This window comes from Stegodyphus dumicola, chromosome 1 (assembly GCF_044657685.1).
Source record: "Stegodyphus dumicola isolate Sdum_Otavi_A_Nest chromosome 1, ASM4465768v1".
Taxonomy (NCBI): Eukaryota; Metazoa; Arthropoda; class Arachnida; order Araneae; family Eresidae; genus Stegodyphus; species Stegodyphus dumicola.
Window position 1 is genome coordinate 284,838,218 of NC_140768.1, and position 26,092 is coordinate 284,864,309.

General features: G+C 34.2%; 1 protein-coding gene and 1 pseudogene across 5 annotated transcripts in view; one reads left to right on the forward strand and one right to left on the reverse strand.

Moving 5' to 3' along the window:
* Nucleotides 1-1,239, reverse strand: part of LOC118183367 (cytochrome P450 18a1-like) — a 42,425-nt pseudogene extending 41,186 nt beyond the window's left edge. The window contains exon 1 of the transcript XR_015038689.1: nucleotides 943-1,239. The product of XR_015038689.1 is annotated as a cytochrome P450 18a1-like (transcript). The remainder of the gene's footprint in view (nucleotides 1-942) is intronic.
* The window catches only part of LOC118183368 (uncharacterized), a 71,993-nt gene extending 52,087 nt beyond the window's left edge, over nucleotides 1-19,906 (forward strand). For 3 of the 4 annotated variants that reach the window (XR_015038702.1, XR_015038701.1, XM_085808096.1), the window contains exons 2-3: nucleotides 12,214-12,420; nucleotides 19,490-19,906. Coding sequence is in view for 2 of the 4 variants with exons in the window: in XM_085808096.1 (XP_085664222.1) it covers nucleotides 12,214-12,420; nucleotides 19,490-19,671 (389 nt within the window). In the remaining 2 variants the exon portion in view is untranslated. Of the gene's footprint in view, nucleotides 1-9,861; nucleotides 10,036-12,213; nucleotides 12,421-19,489 lie in introns of those variants that run through there. The other variant, XM_035352880.2, reaches the window with a different exon arrangement.
* The last annotated feature ends 6,186 nt before the right edge of the window (nucleotides 19,907-26,092 follow it).

The window sequence follows — 26,092 nt, forward strand, 5'->3', positions numbered from 1 at the left end:
AAATCTGAAAGGTTTCAGATTTTAAATTACGTCCAAAGGGGCGCTTATTTAACATTTTGCGTGTTAACTTTATTGATTAAATATCACGTTCTTCGCACTTAAACCGTAAAATTATATTCAAGAGCAATATCGCAAAATAGTTTTAAGTTGATCATATCTTTAGTAGGTTAGGTTATTTAATTACGGCAAAGCCTCGAGGGCTATCTGTCTGAGGGGAGGGATGCCTTCGTGGAGGACTTTCTAAGGGGAACTAGCTTGTATACACGTTAGACATGGGGAAAACCACGAAAACACCCATGCAGCCAGCCCGTTCGCGGGATTCGAACCTCGGACGGAACTACCAGTGTTCAGCGACATTACCGCTCGGCTGCTGGTGGACAAAGAAATAATGAAATAGTGACAGAAATATAAATAGTAATAATAATAACAGTAGTAAACAGTTATAGAAATAATTAGATTCTTTCATACACTGAAAAATAAAATAGTGTAGCTGAAATAATATTTGTAAATTATCGCAAATAAACAAAAGATATTTAAAAGGAGAGATTCTGTTTTACTTAACGAACTACTCAAAGATCTTTTCTCTTCTTTAAACTATATTTTTTTTGCTATTTCATATTTTTATTTTATTCAGTTTTCAAATTTTAATTTTTTATGCTGGAAATCATAAAAGGCGTGTGCATATTTGTAAGTATATGAGTGCTGAAATAACACATGAAGATTTTATGACTCTTTTTAAATATATAATTCATTAAATTAGCTCAAAATATAAAATAAAAAGATAAAAAATAAAATAAAATATTTAAAATTTGATCTTTGTGCAGAATTACGTGTATTCGAAATTTGATGTCTTTAAGTACCATCGTTTTTCTAAAATGCGACAAATTGTCTCACACATACTTCATTTCTTAATAATAAACACAAAATAAAAAAATTACAGACCTGAATATATTTCCGTATTTTTCAGTCAATTTCTTAAATGATTTGAAAGATTCTTTATCAAGGAATGGTAGATACCCTACAAGAGGGAGACCAACGGGGCCAGGCGGAAGTTTATAACTGCGTCTGCTGCACCACCAATACAGTGTGGCAACAGATAACAGAATTCCTATAAGAATAGGTGTAACGTTTAAATCCTTTAAGTATTCCATCCTATACTACAATAAAGCGATCTAAAAGAGCAAAATTTAGCATATATATATACTACAGAGTATCATTTCATTGATAAGAGAACAAACGTATAACAATTGCACGAAGTGAGAGCCAAGGCTTCTGGAAAATGAACAGATAACGAGAACGCTGTATCATGATATTTTATCGGATTTATTTCTAATTTCATTGCTTAGTTTTATGATTACAAGCAAAAATTTTTCAATCAAGTGTAAAGCCTAGGACTCGACCCCTTTTGAACTTTTTTTATTTAAGGACTTTTTTATTTAAGAACTTTTTTTTATTTAAGGACTTTTAAAGGTTTATTTTTATGAATATTATTAAATAGTGTTGTAAAACAAAATGATTTTAAGCTGAAAAAAATTTTTGCTGCAATATTTTTTAAATTAATATTTTTTGAAGAAAAATTGAGCATTTAAAATGTTTTTCTTTCCCTACAATTTCAACGTTTCGCTCCAAAATTTTATTGTATTTATTAAAATGTTCTTAATAACTTTAAAGGATCGATTTTTCAATTAATGAATTAGCTTTTGAGAAAAAATGTAAAAGACCATTTTTATGTAAAAACTGAAAATATTATGATTTCAATTACATTTTCCCTTCCAATAATTTTTTTTTTCAGTATTTTGCAAAACCCATCCTTGCATCTATTAAGTATATAATTTTAAATAAGCAGTACAAATATCAAGTAATTTATTCCGTATCTGCCAGCTTGCCCGCCGTTGTCAAGCTTGCATATCAGCTAGAAAGTATGATACCCGTTATTAGCGTGATGTTTCCTTTGCACATTCTACCGACCCATTTGGTCCTTCGCGATGTGATGGTCGTATTACATATGGTTTTTGTACGTCTTTGCTTTTTTGTTTTCTGTATGGTCTCATAATGCCACACCAACCTCTTGGATCAGTTTCACGCATATCTATTAAATAGTTTTCGTTTTATCTTTGTTGCTGAGTTTTGGAGTAGGGGTGTTTATCTATATCTGTATCTCTTTCTCTGTATATACATTGTTCGACATTGAAAATGCTACACCAAGAAGAAGTGGTCAGAAATTTATGCTAATTTTAGAGTAGACGCACGTCACTGAGTTATGCGAATGATGCGAAATGCGCAACTCTCCGCCGCACTTGAAGTAAGATATAAGAGAAAGAACGTACAGAATGCGCAATATTCGTGTCGTTATTTCTGCCAGAAGAATTATCGAAGATTTTACGAGGGGTATGGTGATCGGACTAAGAAGAGCGGGTTGCTCCTTACGTCAAATCGCAGCTGATACCCACATGGATGCGAGCACAGTACATCGGCTATGGCGAACATGGTTGGAACAAGGAAATGTGGGAATAAGGAGGGGTACAGGTGCAGCAGAGTGACGTCAGCACGCGTAAATTGAGGCCTACGTGATACGTATATCACGTAGGCCTCGGCGTAAATCGAAGCATCCGCCAACAAGCTGTGGTGGTCCCGCAAGTCACTTGCACCGCCATTCTGCAGCGTGTGCAAGATACCCTGGATATTCCCGTGTCGACCAAAAGCATTTCCCGTCGATTGGTTGAACGTGGCCTGCACTCACGGCATCCGTTAAGATTGTCATTGACCCACAGTATTAACGCCAACGTTTAGAATGGTGCTGGACAGGAGCGATGTGGATGACAGAATGGCGAAACGTCGTGTACTCAGATGAGTCACGCTTCTGTTTATCCAGCGACAGTCACCGCATACGTGTGTCGCGTCGACGTGGAGACAGATCTAATCCGGCAGTAACTGTGGAACGCCCCACCGCGCGACAACGTGGCATAATGGTTTGGGTCGCCATTGCCTACGATTCCAGGTCACCTCTAGTTCGTATTCAGAGCGCTATGACGGCCCAACGATACTTAGATAATGTACTGCGGTCGGTGGCAATCCCCTACCTTCAGGGGCTGCCTAATGCAATTTTTCAGTAGGATAACGCCTCTGACTATCATTTTGAAAATAAAGATCACTTATTGCTGCCTGCTGTCTCTGTCTTTTTTCCAAATTTCATCACTTTCTGACCACTCCTTCTTGGTGTTGCATTTACAATGTCGAGCAGTGTATATAAACAGTATTACAATTTTTTTATATAAAAAAATACCTCAATATTATTACCACGCAATATGTATCTGGAATTTGGTTATGGATTTCTTACTATTTTGCCTATAATATATTTAAAACATTAAAATACGAACAACTGAAGAGATCTGAAAACGCTCTTCGTTCTTCTTGACTATTTTAATGAACAAAAACACACACAAGAAAAAAATTAAATACGCAATAAAAGTGTTTATAATTTTTTATTCCTCATTCTTAGAGTCAAATATATACCCCAACGCGATTTCAGATCTCCAAAGGAACAAAAAATTAAAGCCCATTACTTCATCGAAATAACAATAACAATAAAATTAAAAATTTTAGGTTTTATGTACGAATATATATCTAAAATTTTTATATATATATATATGTATATATATTCACTCTTTGCACTTACTTTACATTAACACTCTAAAAATAATTGGATTATGTTTTTTCATTTATATATTAAACTGTATAGAATTAATTTTTCCTCCCTCATGCTTTTATTTTCAAGAATTACAAAAAAGTCTGAAAAATCTGTTTATCATTTATACTGAATTTCCAAATGATACTTCAATTGAATACTTACATTGAAAGATGAGAATAGATTAATTGGACACTGAAAGGTGGAAACGGATAGCTTTTTACTTTTATGAAATACCTGTATTAACGGCCTTTCCTTGGAGAAAAGAAAAACTTGCAGAAGAGTTCCTTCTTTATATTGTGATGTATTTTGCAGTAATTGACAAAACAGGCAATCTTCTTATTAGAACATAAATTTTATTTCTAATTCACGGAGATAGATAATTTGAAGAAAATTCTTAGTGGCAAAAATTTCATACTACTACTAGCTGGTAAAAACTTCAGAATGAGATACATTCCGATGACCTCATTGATCACGTGACTTATGTATACCTTTTTGTAAACAAACAATGCAGATGACCTCAGAGATCACATGACTTATGTACAGCTAATGCAAACAATCAAGGTCATTCTTCCTCTTCTTCTTTACGTTTTTTTTTTTTTTTTTTTTTTTTTTTCAAAACAGCAATATCAGCACAATATAGAATTGAAATACAAGAAATAACATAATAACATACACTGAGGAAGAGAGGAAGGAACAAAATATTTTTTTTTATCTATATAGAGAAAGAGATTATTTAATCAGGCCAGGGAGTACGAATTAATGCGTCTACATTTTTATAGATTTTACCACTTCGAGAAACGACCGTGTAATTGTAGGGTTGTATAGTACTAGTGCCCATCTCATAAATCGTGGATTTAGACTCACATTATTTTTGAGCCAAACTAGGAGATTATGATCGGTCATGATGAGGAATTTAGTATGCCCTTCTAAGTAGCATTGAAGTTTCTTTACAGCAAATATTATGGCGGCGCATTCCTTTTCTGTGGTAGAGTACTTTTTTTCAGTTCCTGTAAACTTCTTACTGATGTATAATACTAGATGTTCAATGTCTCGTTCATCTTTTTGAGCTAAAATGACACACAGAGTCTGAAACATCAATTTGCAAAATAAACTCCTTATTGAAATCAAGTGAGTGTGCTTGCTTTGTGTTTTGTAGTAGGTTTGCTTCTTCAACAACACGCTCTGGTCTATTTAGTTTCTTTAAAAACTTCTCCTTGACTTGCATCTCAACTCCAGAACTTGGCAATTCATCTAGAACTTTTAACTGAGAATCGTTTAATTTTTGTCAATTCTTTCTTGTCAGATAGTTTTTGCTTTTTGCGAGATGAATCTTTGGCTAATCTTTGGAATATGATAACAGGTAGTTTGGCGACATTTTGGTAAGGCGATAATGGTTACGAGCAATAATCTGAGAAGTACACAGTTCCAAATTTGCCCTGTAAAAAACATTTCTGTGCACGTTTGTTCCACTACTTTCCGGAAAATTCCGATCGTGATTTGGCTAAAGTGCAGAATCGCCCACTTATTTGTTTGCCGCTTTTTACAAAAGTAGGAAGAATTGGACTTTTGTCAATTTTCTTTGACTTATTAAGTGACAATAGGTCGATGTGTACATGGATAAAGTCAAGAGTATGCGCAATGCCATTTTGTGCAATTCTGGGATGTTTTTTTAAGTGAAAATATGTCGACGTGTACACGGATACCGAGCATGTGCAATTCTTAAAAACGCGACAAGTAGTGAGTGATTCTGCACTTTCCCACGTGATTTTAGCTAACAAGCACTTAGAAACAATTTCGCACGTAATCTTCGTCATGATTAAGCACTTTTGTTCCATAAAAGTTCTAGCATAAGCGCAATTCGGCTAGCAGATTGTTGGAAAAAATGTTGACTTAAAAAAAAAAAAAAAAAAAAAAAAAAAAACTAGCAGGTTGCTGTAGCAGGGTTGGTCGCCAAAAAATCGCCAAGTTACTATAATCCAGATTCACCGATTCGTTTTTCTTATCTGCTACTTGCACTCTCATTGAATATGGCAACTTTGAGTATCCTTCATCATGTTTGTGCCTCTTTGCTAAGTTTTCTGACGCGTGCATAGATCCTGAACGTATGTTTAATTTCTTAACTTTAGAAGCACCTTCATGAGTTCTTTTAACAGAAGCTCTTTTATCTGCTGTTAACAAACTGTCAAACACATGTTTCCTTTTGGAGAAGAAGGAACTGGGGAACTTGTAGAGGAATAATCATATACACTATATCTACAGAAGATGAATCAGCAGGTAAATAAAGTGAGCCAACTTCCATATCAATAACTTCAGTTTTCTCATCAGGAGATGAACGTTTAGATTGTTTATCAGACTTTTGTGAATCATTGACACAAACTTGACCTTTAGGAGGGTGAGTATTAACCAAATTACCCTGAGTTTTAGCACTATTATTTGCTTGGTTCAGCATCAAAGTTGTGTACTTCTGCATTTGATCCCTATATTTTTCAGAAATAACAATTAATTCCCTTTCATTTTCATTTTTATTTCATTTCTTTTTCATCAACAGCCTGTTCTTCTTTACTTTGAAATCATTTGTCTCGCTGGAATTTTCATTTTTAGCTTCGTTCAGCAATGACGCAATCTCTTCTTTGATGCTGAGATTCAGTTAACTCCTTTGAATTAACATTAATCATTTTCTTAATTTCCTTGTCTTCCTCAACAGCTTGCGGTAAAATATCTTCGTCACTCTCAATAAACGTCAGTTCTTCTAGTTTCTCCATTTCGGTTTCTCTGCTTCGATCTTCTTCATTAGAGCTTTTTACTTTAGATCATGTCAAAACTGCATTTATTTTTTCTAAATTTAAGAATTGTTTATCTTTGAACAACTGAGCAGTTTTGTTACCCAATACATATTTGCCAGGATCATTTGTACCAACAGCTGCCTTTGTCTTTATATGACCAAGTTCGCAATTAATTTCAACTTCCGCTAACGGTAGACACACTACATGGTCATTTAAAAGATATTGCACCCAGACATGTTCTCCAGTCATTTTTGCGTTATCTATGTATTTTCGAGAAATAACATCTCCTGTGGCTCCTGTGTCTCGAAGAATAAGCATTTCATACCCATTAACTAAACCGTTAATTGTATATGTCTTTAACAAATCATCATTCGAAAATACGCAATTTGCCTTTTCATTTGGTTTTAAGCGAGGGCACTGAGGCTTAAAACGTTCGTATGACCCACACTCGAAACAACGTAGTCGATATCTTTTGTTGTATAAATTTTCTTGGTTTTTGTTTTGGAACTGATTGTTTTGTCGTTGCTCTTTCTGGTATTTTGAATCAACCCATTTATCAGAATGCTTAAAAGGAGGCGGATGTTCTATTGTTTTCACAAAATTATCGGAACGAAGTTTAAATGATGCTTTGTAAAATCTCTCAGTTTGACTGGCAGAAAATTTCTGTTTTATTGTTTTACTCACATCTTCAAAATTTTCAATTTTCTTAACCATCTCAGTAGATGAAATTATGGTAGTCCATTCATCCATAAAATGTTCTTTGAAATCAGGAGAAGTACGCTTTTTAATTTTAACAACTAGCAGGAGATCTTTTAGCTCTTCAAAAGTTTTAATGTTTAATCTGTTAAGCCATCCTTCTAAATAATTCTTTAATTCATAGTAGAAATCATACCAAGTACTTTCAGTAGATTTTTAGTGTTTATTAAACAGTTGTCGAAATTTTTCCGCACTCAATTTAAATCATTGTAACAGTAAAGGTTTTACATATTCATACTTTTTCGCGTCCTGGTTCTCTATCAATAAGCTGAACAATGTCAGGAGGCAGCAATGAAATAAGTTGAGTCACTTGATTTTCAGCGGGTATATTCATTATTTTAGCTTGACGCTCAAATAACACCAGAAATAAACTTATTTTATAATCTTTAGTAGTTTCTACCGACTGTGCTGTTGCAGCCATTGCTTCCAACTGAAGTTTCTGTAGATCAAAGGCTCTAATTCGCTCTTCTCTTTCAAGCTCTTCTTTTCTTTCTTCTCTTTCGCGTTCCTTTTCTCTTTCTTCTATTTCGCATTTCTTTTCTCTTTCTTCTATTTCGCGCTCTTTTTCTCTTTCTTCTTTTTCGCGTTCTTCTTTTCTTCCCCTTTCTTCTCTAATTGCAGCCAGTAGTTCTCGAGTAAACTCCTCATCATAACCGGGACTTTCAATAATCAGTTTATGCAACTGAGCAATCTTAAATTCAGGTTTCACCGTTAAACCTAACTCTTCTGCTAGTACTTTTAAACCCTGTTTTTTACTCCTAGCTAAGAATGATATGTTGACACAAGTTACCTTTATTAGGCTTCCTTTTGAAATTGAATCTAAAAGATCGTACTTGTATTACAAATGTATAATTTCTGGCGAGACTTAATTTCTCAAATACGAAATTCACACTAACCAATTGGAGAGAATTATTTAAACAACTTTGCCAGGTTGGCACAAAATAATATAATATTACGTCGAGTCGATGTTTTAACTCACTATTCACAAGCCTCGTTAGCTATATAACTATATAAGCACTTTTGTCAGTTAGGCAATACAATGGAATTTTACACACGTCAGTTTGACGATTTTACTATCTATCTCCACTCCTGGTTGACGATAACAAAAACAATTTTTGCAACATACAATCCGTAATACTTCGAGATGACGTTACTATCTACTACACGCCTGGATGGCGAGAACTAAGAAAAATCTTTTGCCAATTCTGCAGTATAATCAAATCACACTACGTCCGTTTGACGTTACTACTTATTTTCCACACGCCTGCTTGGCAACAAATTCAAAAACTCAGCTAGCAGATCTTTTTTTATATAAATGCCGGGATGGTGTCCATATATCAATTATCAACAAAAAAATTCAATACATATAACAGTAAAGGCTAAATAATACTTTTCTACCACAAATATCAATTAAAAATTCCTCCTAATATTTTTAGTATTAGTTATTTTACACAGAAACTTTTACTATTTAAATACAATTCTGAAATGAAATACTAATAAAGAATACTTTCAATACTTTTCAATAAATACTTTTTTATGAAAACCAAAAGTTAATCTTATCTTCGGAGATCAGCAGTATCCTAATTTGACAATATTTTTTTTTTCTTTTTTTTCTCAGACGTAAGTTATAGAAGCACAGAAGATAACCTTTGAATGATCCTCTTCAAATCTGGCCGTTTGTCCTTGAAATAAACAAACTCGGCAATCGTGTTCTAAAAAATTCAGCAAATTTCTGGGATTAGGAGACCAGCACCATCGAAATTGATAATTGCACTCCTAATTTCCAGTATCTCGATGGAACTTCCAATTAAATTAGACTGTAATGTATTTTGCAGTAATTGAAAAAACAGGCAATCTTCTTATTAGAACATAAATTTTATTTCTAATTCATGGAGGTAGATAATTTGAAGAAAATTCTTAGTGGCAAAAATTTCATACTAGTACTAGGTGGTAAAAACTTCAGAGTTATAAATTTTTAATCATTTCTCACGTTGCTGAGCAACGTTTACATAATACAAATATGGCGTTGCCACTTCAACAATAAATATAATTATTTATTAAATAACAAGCTATTACAATATATTCTATATATGAAGAACAATTAAAGGATTACAATATCCGAAAATTTGTCAAATATTTATTGAAAAATCATTTTATGTTTGTCAAATTAACGCTAGTTTGGTGATTTTGAACTGGAATGAATACATTATTCTTAAATTATGCGTAGTGATATGCTGCAACGTATTATAATGGCTTGTTACATTAGATTCTGTAATCACTATGCCTTATAAAAACTAAAGATATACAAGGAAATATCTTTATTTTTTATTAGTATATATGACCTAATACAAAGCGGTCAAAGCGCATAATTGCCAAAATGGGCGAATTTAATAACCCTTTTATAACATGCAAATATCACCAAAGGCTGATGCAATGGTTGTTTTAATAAGGAAGTTCCTAACGAAAAGATAATGCTTTATATTAGCGCAGTAGATCCATTTTACTTGTAATACAAAGTGAAATTTCTTAGAAACGTGATCATATAATATCTAGAAAATGCACTTGAATTCATTTGAAGAAACGCGAGAAGTTTGAACCACGTTCTCATAAATAATTTCATTATAAAGATGTCTTCTTATGAAAGTAACATGCCTTTAAGTAATTTTCCGTTAGAGTTTTCGTTAAAGAAAAATGATGAATCGTATGTTATCCAATTAACGAACAAAACAAGTAGAGCTCTAGAATTTCAATGCATGCTACCTCAACCGGAAACTTTCAGCTGCAGCCCTGGAGACGGAAGAATAAAGGGTGAAATTTTTTAATCATATTTAAATATCACGTAAATTTTGACTTGCTTATATAGTTATGCATAGAGTTACACTGAAGATTGTTTAACTGTTTCGATTTATGGAGTTTGGAAAAGAGCGCAGACATTAAGCTGAAGATTATTTAGATTTAGATTCTAATAAAGCAAGCGAGGGCTATCTGCCTAAGGGAAGATGCCTTTGTAGAGAATTTTTTAAGGGAAAAAAATAGCCTTTAATCCCGTTACACAAGAAGAAAACTACCAAAACTCCCATGCAGGCAGCCCGTTTCCTGGGCTTTAACTCTTTGCGGCATGGTGTGCCGAGTCTGGGCCCACCTAAAAATTTTCCTCTGTACATACAGAAAAATTGAATGAAAAAAGATGTATAGGTTACCATAGGTTACTCTGAACCTTCTTTATTTCTACTATATGGCAGCACAACACAAAACAGTCTATATATCAGGGGTGGCCAAAGCGCGTCTTGCGAGCCTGATACGGCTCTCGCAGGGAATTTGTGCGAGGCTCATGCATCTAAAATATATGTATGAAATATGGTAAACTAAAACTATTCAGTGTCCAAAAGGAAGTACTTAATTAGTGTAGACTCATTTTACAAAGTTATCAAGGATATTTTTCTATTTAAAACCTCCTCCACTACTTCTATAACGATGTAAATATGAACTTGTGGCTTTTAGAAAATCTAGATGCGGCTCTCGAACATCCCTCAATTCAAACGCGTGGCTCTTACTGGCATGAAGTTTGGCCAACCCTGCTATATATTTTAGCCATGTTTAATTTTTGAAGACCCTCATTTTTCAAAGAAATCTTTCAGATTTCATTTAGCATATAAAAGGAATTGTTTGGAAAGAAATTTCTACGTTATTTTCTTGGCTGTATGTTAATCTCCTTATTCTATATTAGTTTCAAATTTTAACCTTGAATTCTTACCTAAAATCAGCTAACTTCACCTCTACTGATATGTAGTGGTCAGAAAAATTTATTACCCGCGGAATCATAACCAAAACTGCGTTCTGCGGGCCAGATGGATATCCATTGGCAACAAGACCCCGCAGTGGCTGAGTGCTAAAGTAACTGAATGCTAGAAACGTTAAAGTACAGTGTTTTGTGAAATCAGTTCAAATTTAGAATGTATTAAAAATGCTGAAATTCCCCTACAGCTGCAGAATGTTTATTATTGAGATATAATTTGGGAGATTTATGACACTTATGTTAAATTTGAAGTACTTGAGTGTAACCAGATCACTTTATGCCTATGCGTAAGTTATAACAGGGACCAAATAAATTTCGTGCCACGAGTTTTCGTGAAGGGAGTGAAGTGCAAAGTTCATTTAGACACAAACACCGAATTAAGCTAAATTAATTTAAATGTGTCTCTACTTGAGAAGTCTAACCTTAAATATATTACAAAGACAACAATTTACTTGAATGGACAGTAGTTGTAGAATAAAATTTTATAAATTTAACGAATCCATAATTCATTTGAATCTCATGGGAAATGTAATTTTTTCTAGCCGATAGTAATGCGTTTAATCTTTCAGTTGCGCCTTACCATTTGGATAAGTATTTCGACAAACTAGTCTACAGTGGCCAATTTTACCATCAAACTTTCGCCAACAGCTGATTCAGCTCCAAGAGCCCAGCTCCGATGTTTTTCATTCGATGCTCACTACTACGGTTCCGATTAAGACTTTTGAACTACATTCACCCTGGTCTATCTGCAAGGAAAGCTGCGACACGGAAAAAAAAAAAACTCTTTTAACGCATACGTAAGTTCACAGCGGAGACTTTCGCTTTAAAAGTTGTCATAAGTGCACATAAAATGGCTCTTTATATCGGAAACTTGGAGGAAAACATTTATTTATTTATTTTTGTGTGGTACTTGGCTTAATAATATAATTAAGCTTGTATCTTTTAATTAAAATGTATCTAATTATTGCTAGATCAAAACTTATTTTACCTCTTAATTAATTAAATAAGTTATAATGTGGTAAAATAAAAGTTACATATTTAGTTTTAAAATATTTTCTTGTCGGTGTGCACAATTTGGATTTTTTTAAAAATAAATACAGATGGTTTTAAATTTTATGCATTTTAATTATAAAGATAAGTTTTCAAAAATATTTTTGTTTATATTTATATATGTGTACAATATTCATTAGCGTATGGCCATAAGAAGCTTAGGATTTTGCGTCAGCAAATAGGAAAACTGGATGGAGAACTGGGTATCCTTGTGACTGATGCTAAGCATGAGCCCTCTAATGAGTGTTCCTGTTGGACAAAGTTTCCGAGACATGACGTACACACAACAACTGTTCAGCTTTCATTTCCCGCCTTTAATGGAGCATGCATAATTCTTTTAATGGCTGGTAAGATTTGTTTGATTATTCTCTTTGAATGAACAAATTAAGATTGCAAGGGCCTGATTGAAAATTTGCGTGCATAAATCACACTCAGAATGAAAGACAAAAGAACTAAAATAAAACTAACTTGTGTAACGCATGTAATACATCCTTTAATGATCTTAATAAAATCATTTATTTCTTTGTTAATCAGATAATTAAAATTACTTAAACCTCTGTCCAGAAGACGCAATCTCAAACAAACAGATTTCGCCAAAATTGAAATACTTATTCAACGCAACTGTAAAATTTATTTTAATTAACAAATTATTTCTTCAGATAAATCTTACTTCTTAAGATAAATCTTTGTTTGTTGTCTACTCTACCAAAAATGCAGAGTGAGTGAGTTCAAATAACAAGCGAATATCTAAGTTGAGTGAAGGAGTGTTGGTAACTTCTGTCAGGAAAATTGTAACTCCCAGATTTTACCTGCCATAGTATTGCACTGAATGTATCTGGGTTTAAGCTTTTGATTCCTTGTAATTTCCCTAATGTGCAAACCTTAAGCAACAAATTTATTTTTAAACATGAAATCACAAAATTATAATAAGGGCTTTTTGCGATCAGTACAATGAAACACCAGCTCAGTAGAAAAGTGATGCATATGCAGATATCAACACCATGACGTCAAAGGGTATATCAGAGGAAATGATGTGGTTTTGATTGAACATTGATGAATGATCACCGATAAATCGCCGTGCAAATGGAAAAAAAAAAAAAAAAATCGAAACCAGAGAGTATGAAGCATTGCTCAGAACTTTCCCACGGCAACTGGACGACAGGTGTTCCGATTTATTGTGGCCAGACAATTTCGGAAAGGTGGCCTATTTGCCGGCCTTCCTGAACGCTGCGTACCATTGATAGCAGCCCAACAGAAGAACCGTTTACACTGGTGTAGAGAACACAAAGACTAGATACAGCATCAATACAGTCACGTCCTCTTTACCAGTCCTTTATAGAAAAACACAAAACACCAAATACAGTTAAAACAATTAAGAAAAACAATTTTTAGAATTAAAATTAAAATTTCTGTGCAATTAAAAAAAAAAAAAAAAAAAGCAATTCGGTCAGCAGGCAAAATGGCAAATTTTTCGGTGCACAAAATTAAGTTGCGTTTTGCTCCCACTCGGCAAAAAGACATTGAAAATGCACAAATTGACTTCACTAGTCTGCTATGTTTCAAATGTAAACAAATATGGCTGCTATGGTTAGAAAAAGTTAGATTTGCCGCGCTTAAACAACTTTTAAATTATTGATAATTCTACAACTATTGTATGCAGATTAACTAAAGGCATAAAAACCTTATCCGGAAGATAAGAACAACATAATTCAATCATTTTTAAAGCAAAAAATGCTCAATTTACAAACATATAAGAATAAAAAAACTGAGCTCACGGAGCCGAGTAACAGCGTGTATATATATATATATATAATTTATCAAGCAAAGCAGTAATAACAATTTTTAAAAAAACCAATTTTGGTCTAGAAAACATCTTGCGCAATATACTGCAAAATAAGTAAAATATAAAAATTGTAGTAAGCTCGCCTAAAAGTTACCAAGAGCTGCTGCTCCAAAAGGTTCAACACGTTTTCAAAGGTTTAAGTTTTCAAAGTTTTAAGAGGGACAGCTTTGCATCGCCAAAGGTCAGTTTTTGTTTCTTTTGTTACAACTTTTTCTTGGTCTTAGCAAGACCCACTTAGTTTGTTCTCTTCTTAATTTTTGTTTTATTTTATATTAATTACAGGTTTTCATTACAGTTTTCTAAAATCTATTATTTAAAAATTAAATTGTTAATCTTTAAGCTTGCAGGCTCAGCCCGTATGTTTTTGTATTTTTAGGACTAATAGCTCATCGCTATTTATTTTCGTTTTTGATTTTAATTTTAATTTTAGTCTAGATTTAGGAAGTTTAGGTTTTGATTAACATATTTTAACACCTTAATGTGTCATTCTGTGCGGACGCGTCGGGAAATTGGAACAGAGAATTGAGACTATTAAAATTTCCAAGACACTTTGTCTAAATTTTAAAAAAAATTTTAGCGAAAAAGTTTCAATTGTCTGTTTCGGCGAAACGCGTAATGGGGTTAGATTGATTCGACGTTCAAATAAATGAAATTTCCCTTGAAAAGCCTGTTTGGAAATCGAATTGGGCTAATTTACCATTTTCCGCTTACCTTTTAACTTTTTCTGTTTTTTAATATTTTTTTAATGTTTTAAATGTCTAATGATTTGATTTTCATGTGTATTAATTTTTTTGAAAACGTGTTGAACCTTTTGGAGCAGCAGCTCTTGGTAACTTTTAGGCGAGCTTACTACAATTTATATATATATATATATATATATATATAGGTGAAAAGATTAAGTCTTTCAACCTAAGTTTTATAGTTTCACTAACGTTTTAAATTTATGTGTTTAAAGGTAAAATTTTGATTTACATTTTTCACTTAAGTGTTTTATCATTTCACTTTCAGTTCTTTAAATAAAATAAAATTCTCTTTAATTAAGGTACAAGATTCTATTAGAATTTACTTTGTTTTTTACCTTGCTTTGTGGAAGGGCCAGCATTTTCGAGTGAACTATCATAATTAAAGTACATTGGAACGGTTCGTCGGCTAATACTGGATATAGAAAAGGAAGGATTTTTGTAGAAGAGAGATTCCAATTGATTTCAATGTTCCTTCCCCTTGATTAAGTGCCATTGAAGTTGACCGAGTTTCTCCTCTGTTATGTTCTTTTTTCTTTAAATTTCATTAAATTTTTTTAATTGGGGTATTGCTTGTTTAAAAATTTTGGTTTTAACATTTTTTAAATATATATATAAGGAAGAGTGTGTGTGTGTGTGTGTGTCATTCGTTTGTGCTGTGAGCAAGCTAATAGACCCAGGGCTACGAAATTTGGAAGATAGGTTGCATCTAGATAAGAGCGAGTGCACCTAGAAGTGATTTTTTCAAAATTCGAATGAGTTTTTTTTTATTTTATGCTTTTTGATGAAATCGCAACAAATCGGTACCTGTCATTATATCAGCAACAATGGCACGCAGCCATTGTTGCTGATATATCACTGTTGCTATTATTGCTGGTATCAGCACTGTTCCCACCCGGAAAAATGAGGGAGATAATGCCGTGCAGTTTTTAAATTCAATGTTCTCTTGGATACTGGACGTTTGTCGAGGCAAGGCAACGGGAAGTTTGTTTATTTATTTATTAGAATAATGAATATTTGTATTAAGGGATATTGCTTATATCATTGTATTTTTTATATGTAATGCATTTTTATTGAAATTTGGGTTTTTTAGTCCAAAGGGACAATTTGTCCAGAAGGGCTATTAATTTCGTTTTAGCATTTTGCGTTGATTCACTACAAGCGTTGTTTCACTTATCAAAGTGTTGCCATCAAATATTATCGCCCTGTATTATATTTAAAGAAATTAAATAATGAAAACTCTGCATAAATGTATGTATGTTTCTCGCATTGGGGTACAACAACGGTACCTAGAGCCATCAAATTTTGAATAACGTAATCCTCCTGCGAATATGGGCATTCGGAAGGCCAAATTTGAGATTTGGAATTTGTTTTATCGATTTCATATTTTGTAGAACTTTTAACGAATTTTTGATTAACAATCTGAAGGATTTTAAAGTGAAACAATAGCAACGTTTTACAGAAAATCATTTTTATCTCAAATTTGAAATTTGGAATTTGTTTTATCAATTTCATATTTTGTAAAACTTTTAACGAAATTTTGATTAACAATATGAAGGATTTTAATGTGAACAATGGGAAAGTTGTACATTAATTCTAAAGATATGCTAATTTTTGCTATATTACTCTATTATATTTTAAATGATTTTGCGATATTACTCTTGAACTGAATTTTATGGTTTAAGGGCGAACAACATGATATTTAAGAAATAAAGATAAAACACAAAATGCTAAAAAAACGCCCCTTTGGAAGTAATGTAAAATTTAAAACCTTTCAGACCCCCCCTTTTTTTTCGGGGGGGGGAAGGATAAATTTGTTGAGCAAAATAAAATCCTGTGAAATTTTTAAATTTAATGCTTGGTGTTGTTCCCTTTAGGCATTTTTCCGATATATTTAAAAGCCAGATGAAGGATGGCCGCTTAGCGGCTCCGGCGGTCATACGAAATGACCGCTGTTCTATATATATTATAAATTGTAATTAAAATGGCTTGTGCAAAGGTGTTTGCTAATTCAAACTGAATTACCCAGGGCAGGCAGCGAGAAAGCCCCTTTGCTTACTGCCCCACTGGATTTCCCCCTTCTACTTGCTTAATTGCTTAAAGTAGAATGCAATGAAGGAAACCCCTGGCGGTACATTTCTTAAGAGTCGCCGCTAGCTCAATAAATAAAAGTGATTTAAATAATAAAATATTAATTCACATGTCAAAGATCTCTCTGTGCACAACATTTGTTGTGTAGATCTTTCCATCATTTTTAAGCTCGCCTTGGAGAGGACCATCCATTATTTTTAATTTTACGTCCGTTCTTTCACGAACTCTTGAACAGGAGCTCACGAACTCTTGCGTTCAGTTGTAAACCATATTAAAAACAGATGATTGCTAATGCAAACAAATGTTCACGTTCCCCCTGATAAGGTCAATTTGCGTTCAGCTGAAAATTCAGGTTAAAATACAATGTGGGAGTAAAATCGGGCAAAATTTTAAACTATTTACGCGAAAGGATATTTAGCATAGGAAATGTATCAGAACTACCTGGTAATTTGGGTAAACCTACCTGATGAGATATACTACGCAGAACTCGTTAGTTGGTTTCGTCTCCTTTAGTTTCTCAATATTTGCAAGTTTCTAGGTAATTCATATGTAAATATAGTTAAATGCATAATAAGCAACAATTGTATGAATTAAAAATATTTAAATGTTCTTAAATACCACGATAATTTAATTAAAACAATGAAAACTGCATGTACGGTATCAGTGTATATGGGCTATTTGAACGTGTATATCGAATGTATATGTGTACATTTGAATGTATATATCAGCGTATATGAACAACTTCACCCCATTGGCTAGTACGGTTATGCAAGCAACCAATAAACTATCGGTGAGAAACAGACACGTAAGCCGCATATATATAAGATATATAAGGAAGAGTCTGTCTGTTTGTGTATGTGTCTTTCGTTCGTGCTGCGCGTAAGCTTATAGACCCAGGACTACAAAATTTGGTGCATAGGTGCATCTAGACAAGAGCCAGGGCACCTAGAAGCGATTTTTTTCAAAATTCGAACTGAGTTTATTATTATTATTATTATTTTCTGTTTCTTGAGGAAATCGCATCAAATCGATAATTCAATAGCAACAATGGCACGCAGCCGTTGTTGCTGATATCAGCACTGTTGCCACTCGGAAAAATGAAGGCGAAAATCTATGCAATTTTTAAATTTAATGTTTGGTGTTCCCTTTTGGCATTTTTCTGATACATTTAAAAACCAGATGAAGAACGGCCGCGTAGCGATTAGTATATATGTGTAATGATTTACATTTTGCGAAAGATAAAAACTGTTCACGTTCTAGTTACGGCCGAAAATACTGCTGCGTAGATGATTTAAAATTGGGGCACAGTGGAATGATCTGATGGAACTTTAGAAGACGTACGACCAGCTTGATAGTTAAACATAATTTATTTTTGGATGACGAATTTCTTAGCACATACATTTATAACTGGTAGAAAATTAAGGATGCTAAAACGCGCTCCATAAATTTAGATATGCAATTACCTTTTATATATATAATGGCGAATAGCTAGCAGAGGCTGAGCGACAGGCAGGTGAAGAAGCGAAAGAGAGGTTACGCAGTTAATAGCTATTTATACTAGGTAGGTGCATAAGTATAACTAAGCTGCTATTGGTTAATTTTATGTCGTTATGTAACGTGGTAAGATCTCGAATTTGGGCTAACACATGAATTTAGGGGGAGAACTCAAAATCTAGAATAGCCAATTTTTGAGGTCGCCTCGTTTCTTAGCGCAGCCATCGTATTTTGTTATATCTTACATATATTTATATAGATTCAGTGCGAGCGATTGCAACCAAAAGGTGCACAAGGGGAGATGCACAACTACATGCTATAGTAGTCCTATGTACAAAATTTCAACATTCTGAGGCTACTCGTTTTTGAGTTATGCGAGATACGTACGTACGTACAGACGCCGCGAAAAATTCTCTTCAGAATTCATTTTAAAGCAGTTTTATAATTTTTTTGGAGGAAAATTTTATTCTGTCCTTACGTGCAGATATTACGCAAAAACATCGTTAAATTGCATTCGATAGCTGTCAAATGGATATTTTCGTTGAAATATGGTACCTGGAATTTTTCGTGACTACAATACTTCCTTTACTTCGTACAAGGAAGTAAAAATAACAACTAAACTTTACTGTACCTTCAATTTGTAGTACGAAACTAAAACTACTGAACATAAATCACTTTTCGAGGGAGTAACAAACAACGTAAAAAATCAAATTATTTACAGTTTACAAACTAAATTATATGCTAGTATCTGGCTCGGTAACATTTCGCGAGCTCATTAACTAATATTGTACTGCAAAGGACAAATTCATCAATTAAGAGAAAATATTATTGACGAGGTTTTTAAAGTCTAGCTTCACATTGTCAGACCTTCTTCTTTAATTTAAATTCTTAATCTGTTTAAAACATCTCTCATTTATGTATCCTGATGAAGTAAACGAAACATTAGGAATATTGAATAGATATTAACATCAACCAAAAAAATGTTAGTTAAAATAAATATTTCGAGACGATAGCAAAATTCGTGATTTTTTCCTCGGAGGATATCTGAAAGCCGAAGTTTCCAAATATTACTCTGGGGCTAATTTTCGGAAGTTGATCTTTCTGACATAATTGGTTTAATGTAACGTATCATCAGAAAAGAATCAAGAAAGATACGTGGAGCTCTAAAATGTTAGACTAACAATTCAGTTTTCAAAAAAAGTGCAAATATGAATGTCAGCTGTTTAAATACATATTTTTATTTCACAGCAAAAATTAAGGGATTCATGTCAAGATTCTGGAAACATGCTCTGCTGTGTACGTTATGGATGACAGTAGTTCTTCTATACTTCTGGATTTTTAAAAAAAATGCTGCCGAGAATTCTATGCCATGGATGCAAAGAAACCTCTGCAGGATGATTTACTTTTTGCCTTTCTGTTCTCCTGTGTAACATAATAACATTTCTTATCCTTCCTTCTATGATTAGTAAGTATATTTTTCACGGCGTGAAACGGTTGTGAAAAATTTTAATGTAAAATTTTCTCAAAAATGTGCTCTTTCGGAAGTAGTATTTAAAATTATTTGTCTAAAATGTGGAATAGCAAGAAGGAGGCAATGATTCATTTACTCTTTTGTTATGTTTAAGAAATTGAAGAACTGTAGCCAAATAAACTAAGTTCACTTAACACATGATTCTTGATTCTTTCTTTTAAAAATGTAATATTTAAAACTAAAATGTAAACACTTTTGGCTTCTAAGATGCTAAAGCGTACGGTTCATTATCCAACAATTTAGAAAAATATTTGTAGAGTCATTAGGTTATTTTGAAGGAAAGGAGATATGAAAAATATGAAGTGCTCTCATCGGGACTCCAACACTGGACCTCTCGACCACGCGTCGAGTATGCTTTCAATTACACCACAGAAGCATGTAAAAAGGAGTGAGAAAATACCTTACATACTCTCCTTAAAGGGCGACTGGGAACGTTCACTTCCTTATAGTTCGGGCGCCACTTGAAAAATCATTAGGGTTTTTGGAGTCAAGAAAACTGTGCAGTGTCTTTGTCGGAACTCGAACCCTGGCCCTCTTGAATACACGTCGAGTACGCTTTCCATTACATCGCGAGGGCATACGGAAAGGAGAGAGAAAATACCTTATAACTAATTTTTTGGAAATCAACTTATTTAGAAATTTTAGAGTTTTCGAACTCAAAAATGTGTTGAAATATATGATATGTGAATGATATGATATGTTCTGATATGTGAATTGTCTTTGTGAACTAACTTCTCGCTGATTTTATGACAATTTTTAAGTACTTCATTTTTTAAGTAGACAAATAAAAAATAGCTGGAGAAATGCAGTGATAGTGAGGGGAAAAAGAATAAAATGAACATTCGAAAGTAGCAAAAGTTACACTCTGTCACAAGCTTGTTTGATAAATCACAAAAACAATAAAAATTCGTCCCTACTGGGTAGTAGATAATATTTGTTTTGAAAAATAAATCAGATTTCCTATTGACTAGTTAGCGTCTAATTACGGAGAGCACTATCCTATTTCGCACTTTAGAATACTTTGATTCTTGCAACAGGAATAAATATTTTCCTTAGGTTTCATTGCTTAAGGTAAAAGTGCGGCTGTCTTTGATCGGCATGGTAGTTAACTCTGCTAGCAATCACAGCGCTCCACCCGAGTTCGAATTATAGAGAAGGTATTGTTGTTTGTGAGTGCAAAGTGTCTTTGTGGTATGTGGGCACTTAAAATATGATAAAGCCAAAAGTTCCCTTGAGATGCTGGTGGTAGGGAAAAGAAGCATGTCTTATGCCTGTCCTTCAGTATACAGATAATTCACTTGTACGCAGATAATTGTATTTTGAAATTCTCCTGGTCCAATGATTATTTCTGTCTAACCATTGCAACTAATACATGAAATAAAATTATCATTTTCATGTTTTATTTTTAAAAAATTGTGATGGAAGAGAAAGTGATCTGAAACGCGGAATGGAATTCTCGTTTCTGCTTTTTCTTTTAACTTTATAAGTTACGTTGCATGCAACTCCTGTTGCAGGCATATTGAGCAAATGATCAATAGCCATTCTCATTGCCTCCTTAATGAAGAACAAACATACTTCTATAGATTTTTACGCCGACCTTTCACAGAATTTACCTAGCTACTTGTTTACCATATCTGCTTCCAATTTACAAGTTTAATATCGGAAAAGATCTGCATAACAACAACCATTTTCCTGTTTTTATTACCTTTTCAGATAAAGACATAAGCTCATTTGTAGATTTCCGCTTTTCACTTTTATACCGAGCTCACTGAAGAAATGGTGAACGATGCATCTACAGATAATTCAGTGGAAGCCTTTACTGAGGTTATTATCCAGGCAGATAGCCTCTACATCCCTGTGTCGTCAACAAAATTACAAAATACCCCAAACCATGAAGCTGGCAGTGTCAAGAGCCTCAAAGACTGCAATGGAAAGCTCGAGGATACATATACACGAAGTGTACGAAGGCGGAGCCAGAGGGATTCTTGGATATCGTATGTATTACATAAATTACATCCCCTACACCAAGCAAAAGCACTGGGAAGAGTAAAGAAAGCATCCGAAATGTATAATAAGCACTCATTTTCCATTCCGGGTAAAGATGTCCGAGTGATAAGCAACACAAAAGAAAAATTTCTATGAGTATTTTGCTGCCGTATCTGGAAGCAGCACTTACCCACCTTCATTTCTTTCCATCCGAGAAACGTTTTATAATGTTTAATTCTCTAAACTCAGAGTCTTATAACGTTGACTTTACCCTGTTTGAGCTGAAAAAGAGCTGAACTGAAGACACATAGATCTAAGCCAGGTCTGGTGCAATTGACTACAATAAGATAAGGCACCTTTCTGGTAAGTTATTGAATGTCTTTCTTTTCTTGTTCAATATAGTGTGGAAAGAGACTATCCAAATTGCTAAGTTATGTAAGAACCCCAAAAATTCCTCAAAATATCAACTAATCGCATTTACTAGTTGCATTAAAAACTGTTTGAGAAATGATAAATTGTTGCCTTGTCTACTATCTGGAGAAAAATAGCATAATCTCTGCAATCAGAATAGTTTCTGTAAGGGTAGGCCAACTGTAGACAACATGTTTCATCTAGAAACATATATCCTTCAGCCTTCGTGAAAAGAAACCACTTAGTTTTAGTATTTTTTATACTAAGGCGGCTTATGGCAAGAATTGGAGATATGCCATTTTAAATGAGGATTGGTTCTGTGCTGTCCAATATCTTTTACAAAGAAGTGGGTGCATCTTGTAAGTGTAACGTCTTTCAGCCTTAAAATAAATTTTTCTTTGAAAGAATTTATTCTGTTTCAGGTGTATTCTGCATTAATTACCTCCAGATAAGTTGTTAGGTGTGGATATGAGGATGTAGAGAACAACTGCAGATCGCAATTACAGGATCCTAAACTGATCAAACCAGCATTGTTTCAGTTTTCGAAGACAGAAGATCGTTTACGTACACTTTTTTAGAAAGTGAATTCATCCTGAGCCTGAACTGCATACTCGTGGATCACTGATTCCTGTTGATTCTGAAATGGAATTCCTAGGAGAAACCATTCGAACCAAAACTGATCTTCCTTTCACATGTGCTATACTTGAGGAAATAATACTTACAAACATTAAATAAAGTCTTAGTACCTACTGGGGTACAGATTGTTGCGCTACTCTACATGTTTGCAGGAGTCTAGTCCGCTCTAAACTGGACGTTGGCTCAATGGTTTATGGTTCAGCCCTGTTTCCTGTGTTACTGAAACTAGATCCTATTAATCATCAGGCTTTGAGGATATATTATGGAACATTTAGAGCTTCTCCTACCGAAAGTCTATATGCGGACAATTTTAAATCATCATTTTTTTTAAATGCAACGGTTAGAGATTTGCTTTTACTTCAGCAAAGGTTACATGAAATGTTTAAATTTAGAGCCTAAATCACTGGCTCGGCTTTTTGCAGAACTTCGTAACGAAACTTTGAAGGTGAAAACAACAGTCACTCACTCGATAACGCGCATGCTGGTCAACAACAGAAGAGTCCCACAACAGCTGGCTGAAGCTGCTAATCTACTCTCTTAACAGACCTATTTAAAATTGCTTTTATTTACATACTCTGGTAGATCGAGTATAGGATACTTCGGAAATAATGTCTACTTGAACAAAGCCTCATAAAATTCTAAAACGTTAACAAGATACATTGGTTATCATAAATTAAGGGAAAATCACAAAAATAGCAATAACTCCCTCAAAAATAAGCCAAACCGTGTAAAATTTGAATATGTTGCCAAGTAAGAGTAGCTGAGTAAAACTGCGATATGCAAATTAGTGGTGCTGCTTTCAGAATACGTCACCTGCGAGGAGCATAAAAGTCCATGTTTGAGAGCAAGCCCACATATTTCACTGTGATAGTGACATCAGAAATCTGAGATAGCCAATTCGTAACTATGACCTCCAGGCATCATTTGCCTGCAGAACTGCGATGGAGAAACATTGGAAGACTAGAGGCAGGACAAAATCAAACAGAAGTGGCCAGATGGCTAAATATGAGTCCTTCTGTGGTTCATAGACTTTGGAGGCAATTTCAAATCACAGATTCGGCATCTAGGAGGTTCAGCCTAGGACGGCCAACTGCTACGACGAGCGCCGATGTCCGATATTTGACATTATGTGCACGCAGGAATAGAACCGCTACTCCGACTCTTCTTAGATCCTCCCTTGCTGCAGCCACCGGAAGATTCGTGTCAATGTCAACTGTGCGTATAAGGCTTCACGAAGGTGGTCTGTATGTGAGGCGACCAGCCATTTGTGTACCGCTCACGTCACGCCATAGGAGGGACATTTTTCAGTGGGGACGACAACATGTCCACTGGACGCCTGATCAATGGAGGGCGGTTCTCTTTACGGATGAGTCCAGGTTTAGTCTAGAAAGCGACAGTAGGCGTTATTTGATATGGAGAGAACCTAGAACCCATTATCATCCGCCAAACATTCGTGAAAGTGATGCATACGGAAGAGGTAGTATCTGTGTTTGGGGTGGCATCTCTTTGGGTGGACGCACAGACCTACATATTTTTCCAAGGGGAACCGTGAATGCTCATGTTTATAGAGATGACATCCTTGATGCTTATGTGCGCCCATATGCCGGGGCAATAGGTGATGCTTTCCTGTTACAGGACGAAATGCAAGACCACACAGGACTCGCATCGTATATGATTATCTTCAACAGGAAACAATTATGCGCATAGAGTGGCCAGCTCGATCCCCGGAGTTAATTCCTATCGAGCACGTTTGGGATGCTTTAGGGAGACGTCTAGCTGCTTTCAATCCGCCCCCTCAGACCCTTGTCGCGCTTGCAACTGCTTTGCAAGAGCAATGGCTCTCGCTTCCAATGGAATTGATAGACCGCATAATTGAAAGCATCACACATCACTGTATGTGCTGTATTGCTTCTAGAGGCGATTATATTCCATATTGAAGGTACGTTTCCTATAGCAATCTGACACCTTTGATTTGTTCATTTTATGCATGTGCTAATTTTTGTACTACCATATTTGTCTAGTAATTTCTTTTTATGTTATTTGATACCTTACTATGTGTTGTATGTTGTGGGTAAGTTTCATTAAATTCTACATGTAACTTTTTCAGTAATCGTGATTTTTCTTTAATTTATGATAACCAGTGTATTTAGAAATTTTAAAGATATAAAAGTTACAAAAAATAATAATAAATAAAAATAACAGCCTGATTTTGTATATTGATTCCAATTTAATTCTGTAAACACCACGATTAGCTTACTATCGGGTCAGTCCATAAGTTCGTGCGCATTAAGAGTATGCGTGGAATTCACTATGACGCATTTACTAAAACAATACAATTTTGAACCTGTTGAAACTTGTCATCGTTTGACTAACATATTATTCAGTTCATCTCCAACTTTCGTAAATATCGAACGCATTTTAGCATCCATAGAATATGAATATAGATAATCAGTACAAACGTGCTGTGGTACATTTTTTATTTTCTTGTGGTGAATCTGACAGGTTTGCAGCGATAAAAATTAATAGTGCACATGGTGAACACACTATTAGTGTAAGGACTGCCCAGAAATGGTTTAAAAAATTTAAAGTTGGAAAAAGCACCATGGATGATGAACCCCATTCAGGACGTTTTGAACTGTTAGAACCAAATCAAACGATTCATTCAGAAGTTTATAGTGAACAACTTTGCCGTCTAAACTCAGAATTGATAAAAAAATGCCCACGATTGGTGAATATCAAGAAAGTGTTGTTTCATCATGCTAACGCTAGACCGCATACGGCTCAAACAACGCTGCAAAAAATTAGTGAATTTAATTGGGAGCTTTCGCCACATCCTGCGTAGTCCCCAGATATTGCCCCTAGTGATTTTCACTTATTTCTTGCCTTAAAAATTTTTTTACTGGGAAAAAAATTAAATTCTAAACAGGATGTGCACAAAGAACTTTCAAGTTTTTTGCATCAAAGCCATAGTTTTTCTACAGCAATGGCATGAAAAAGCTGCCTGTAAGATGGCGAGATATTCTAGATAATGGAGGAAAATATGTAATTGATTAAAATGTTAAATTGTGTTTTTTTATATTATTTAAAAATTAACCAAAAAATGCGCACGAATTTATGGGCTGACCCAATAGTTTGAGGATTATTCATATATTTAAAAAGTACTTCTTACAATTAGCAGTATTTGCTGTTTTACCAAAACTCGAAAACCGCTAAATGAAAACAATCAACACCTTAAAGAGGTGTCGAAACTTTAAAAAAGAAAAAGTAGTTTTTCTGAGGTCTTAAAG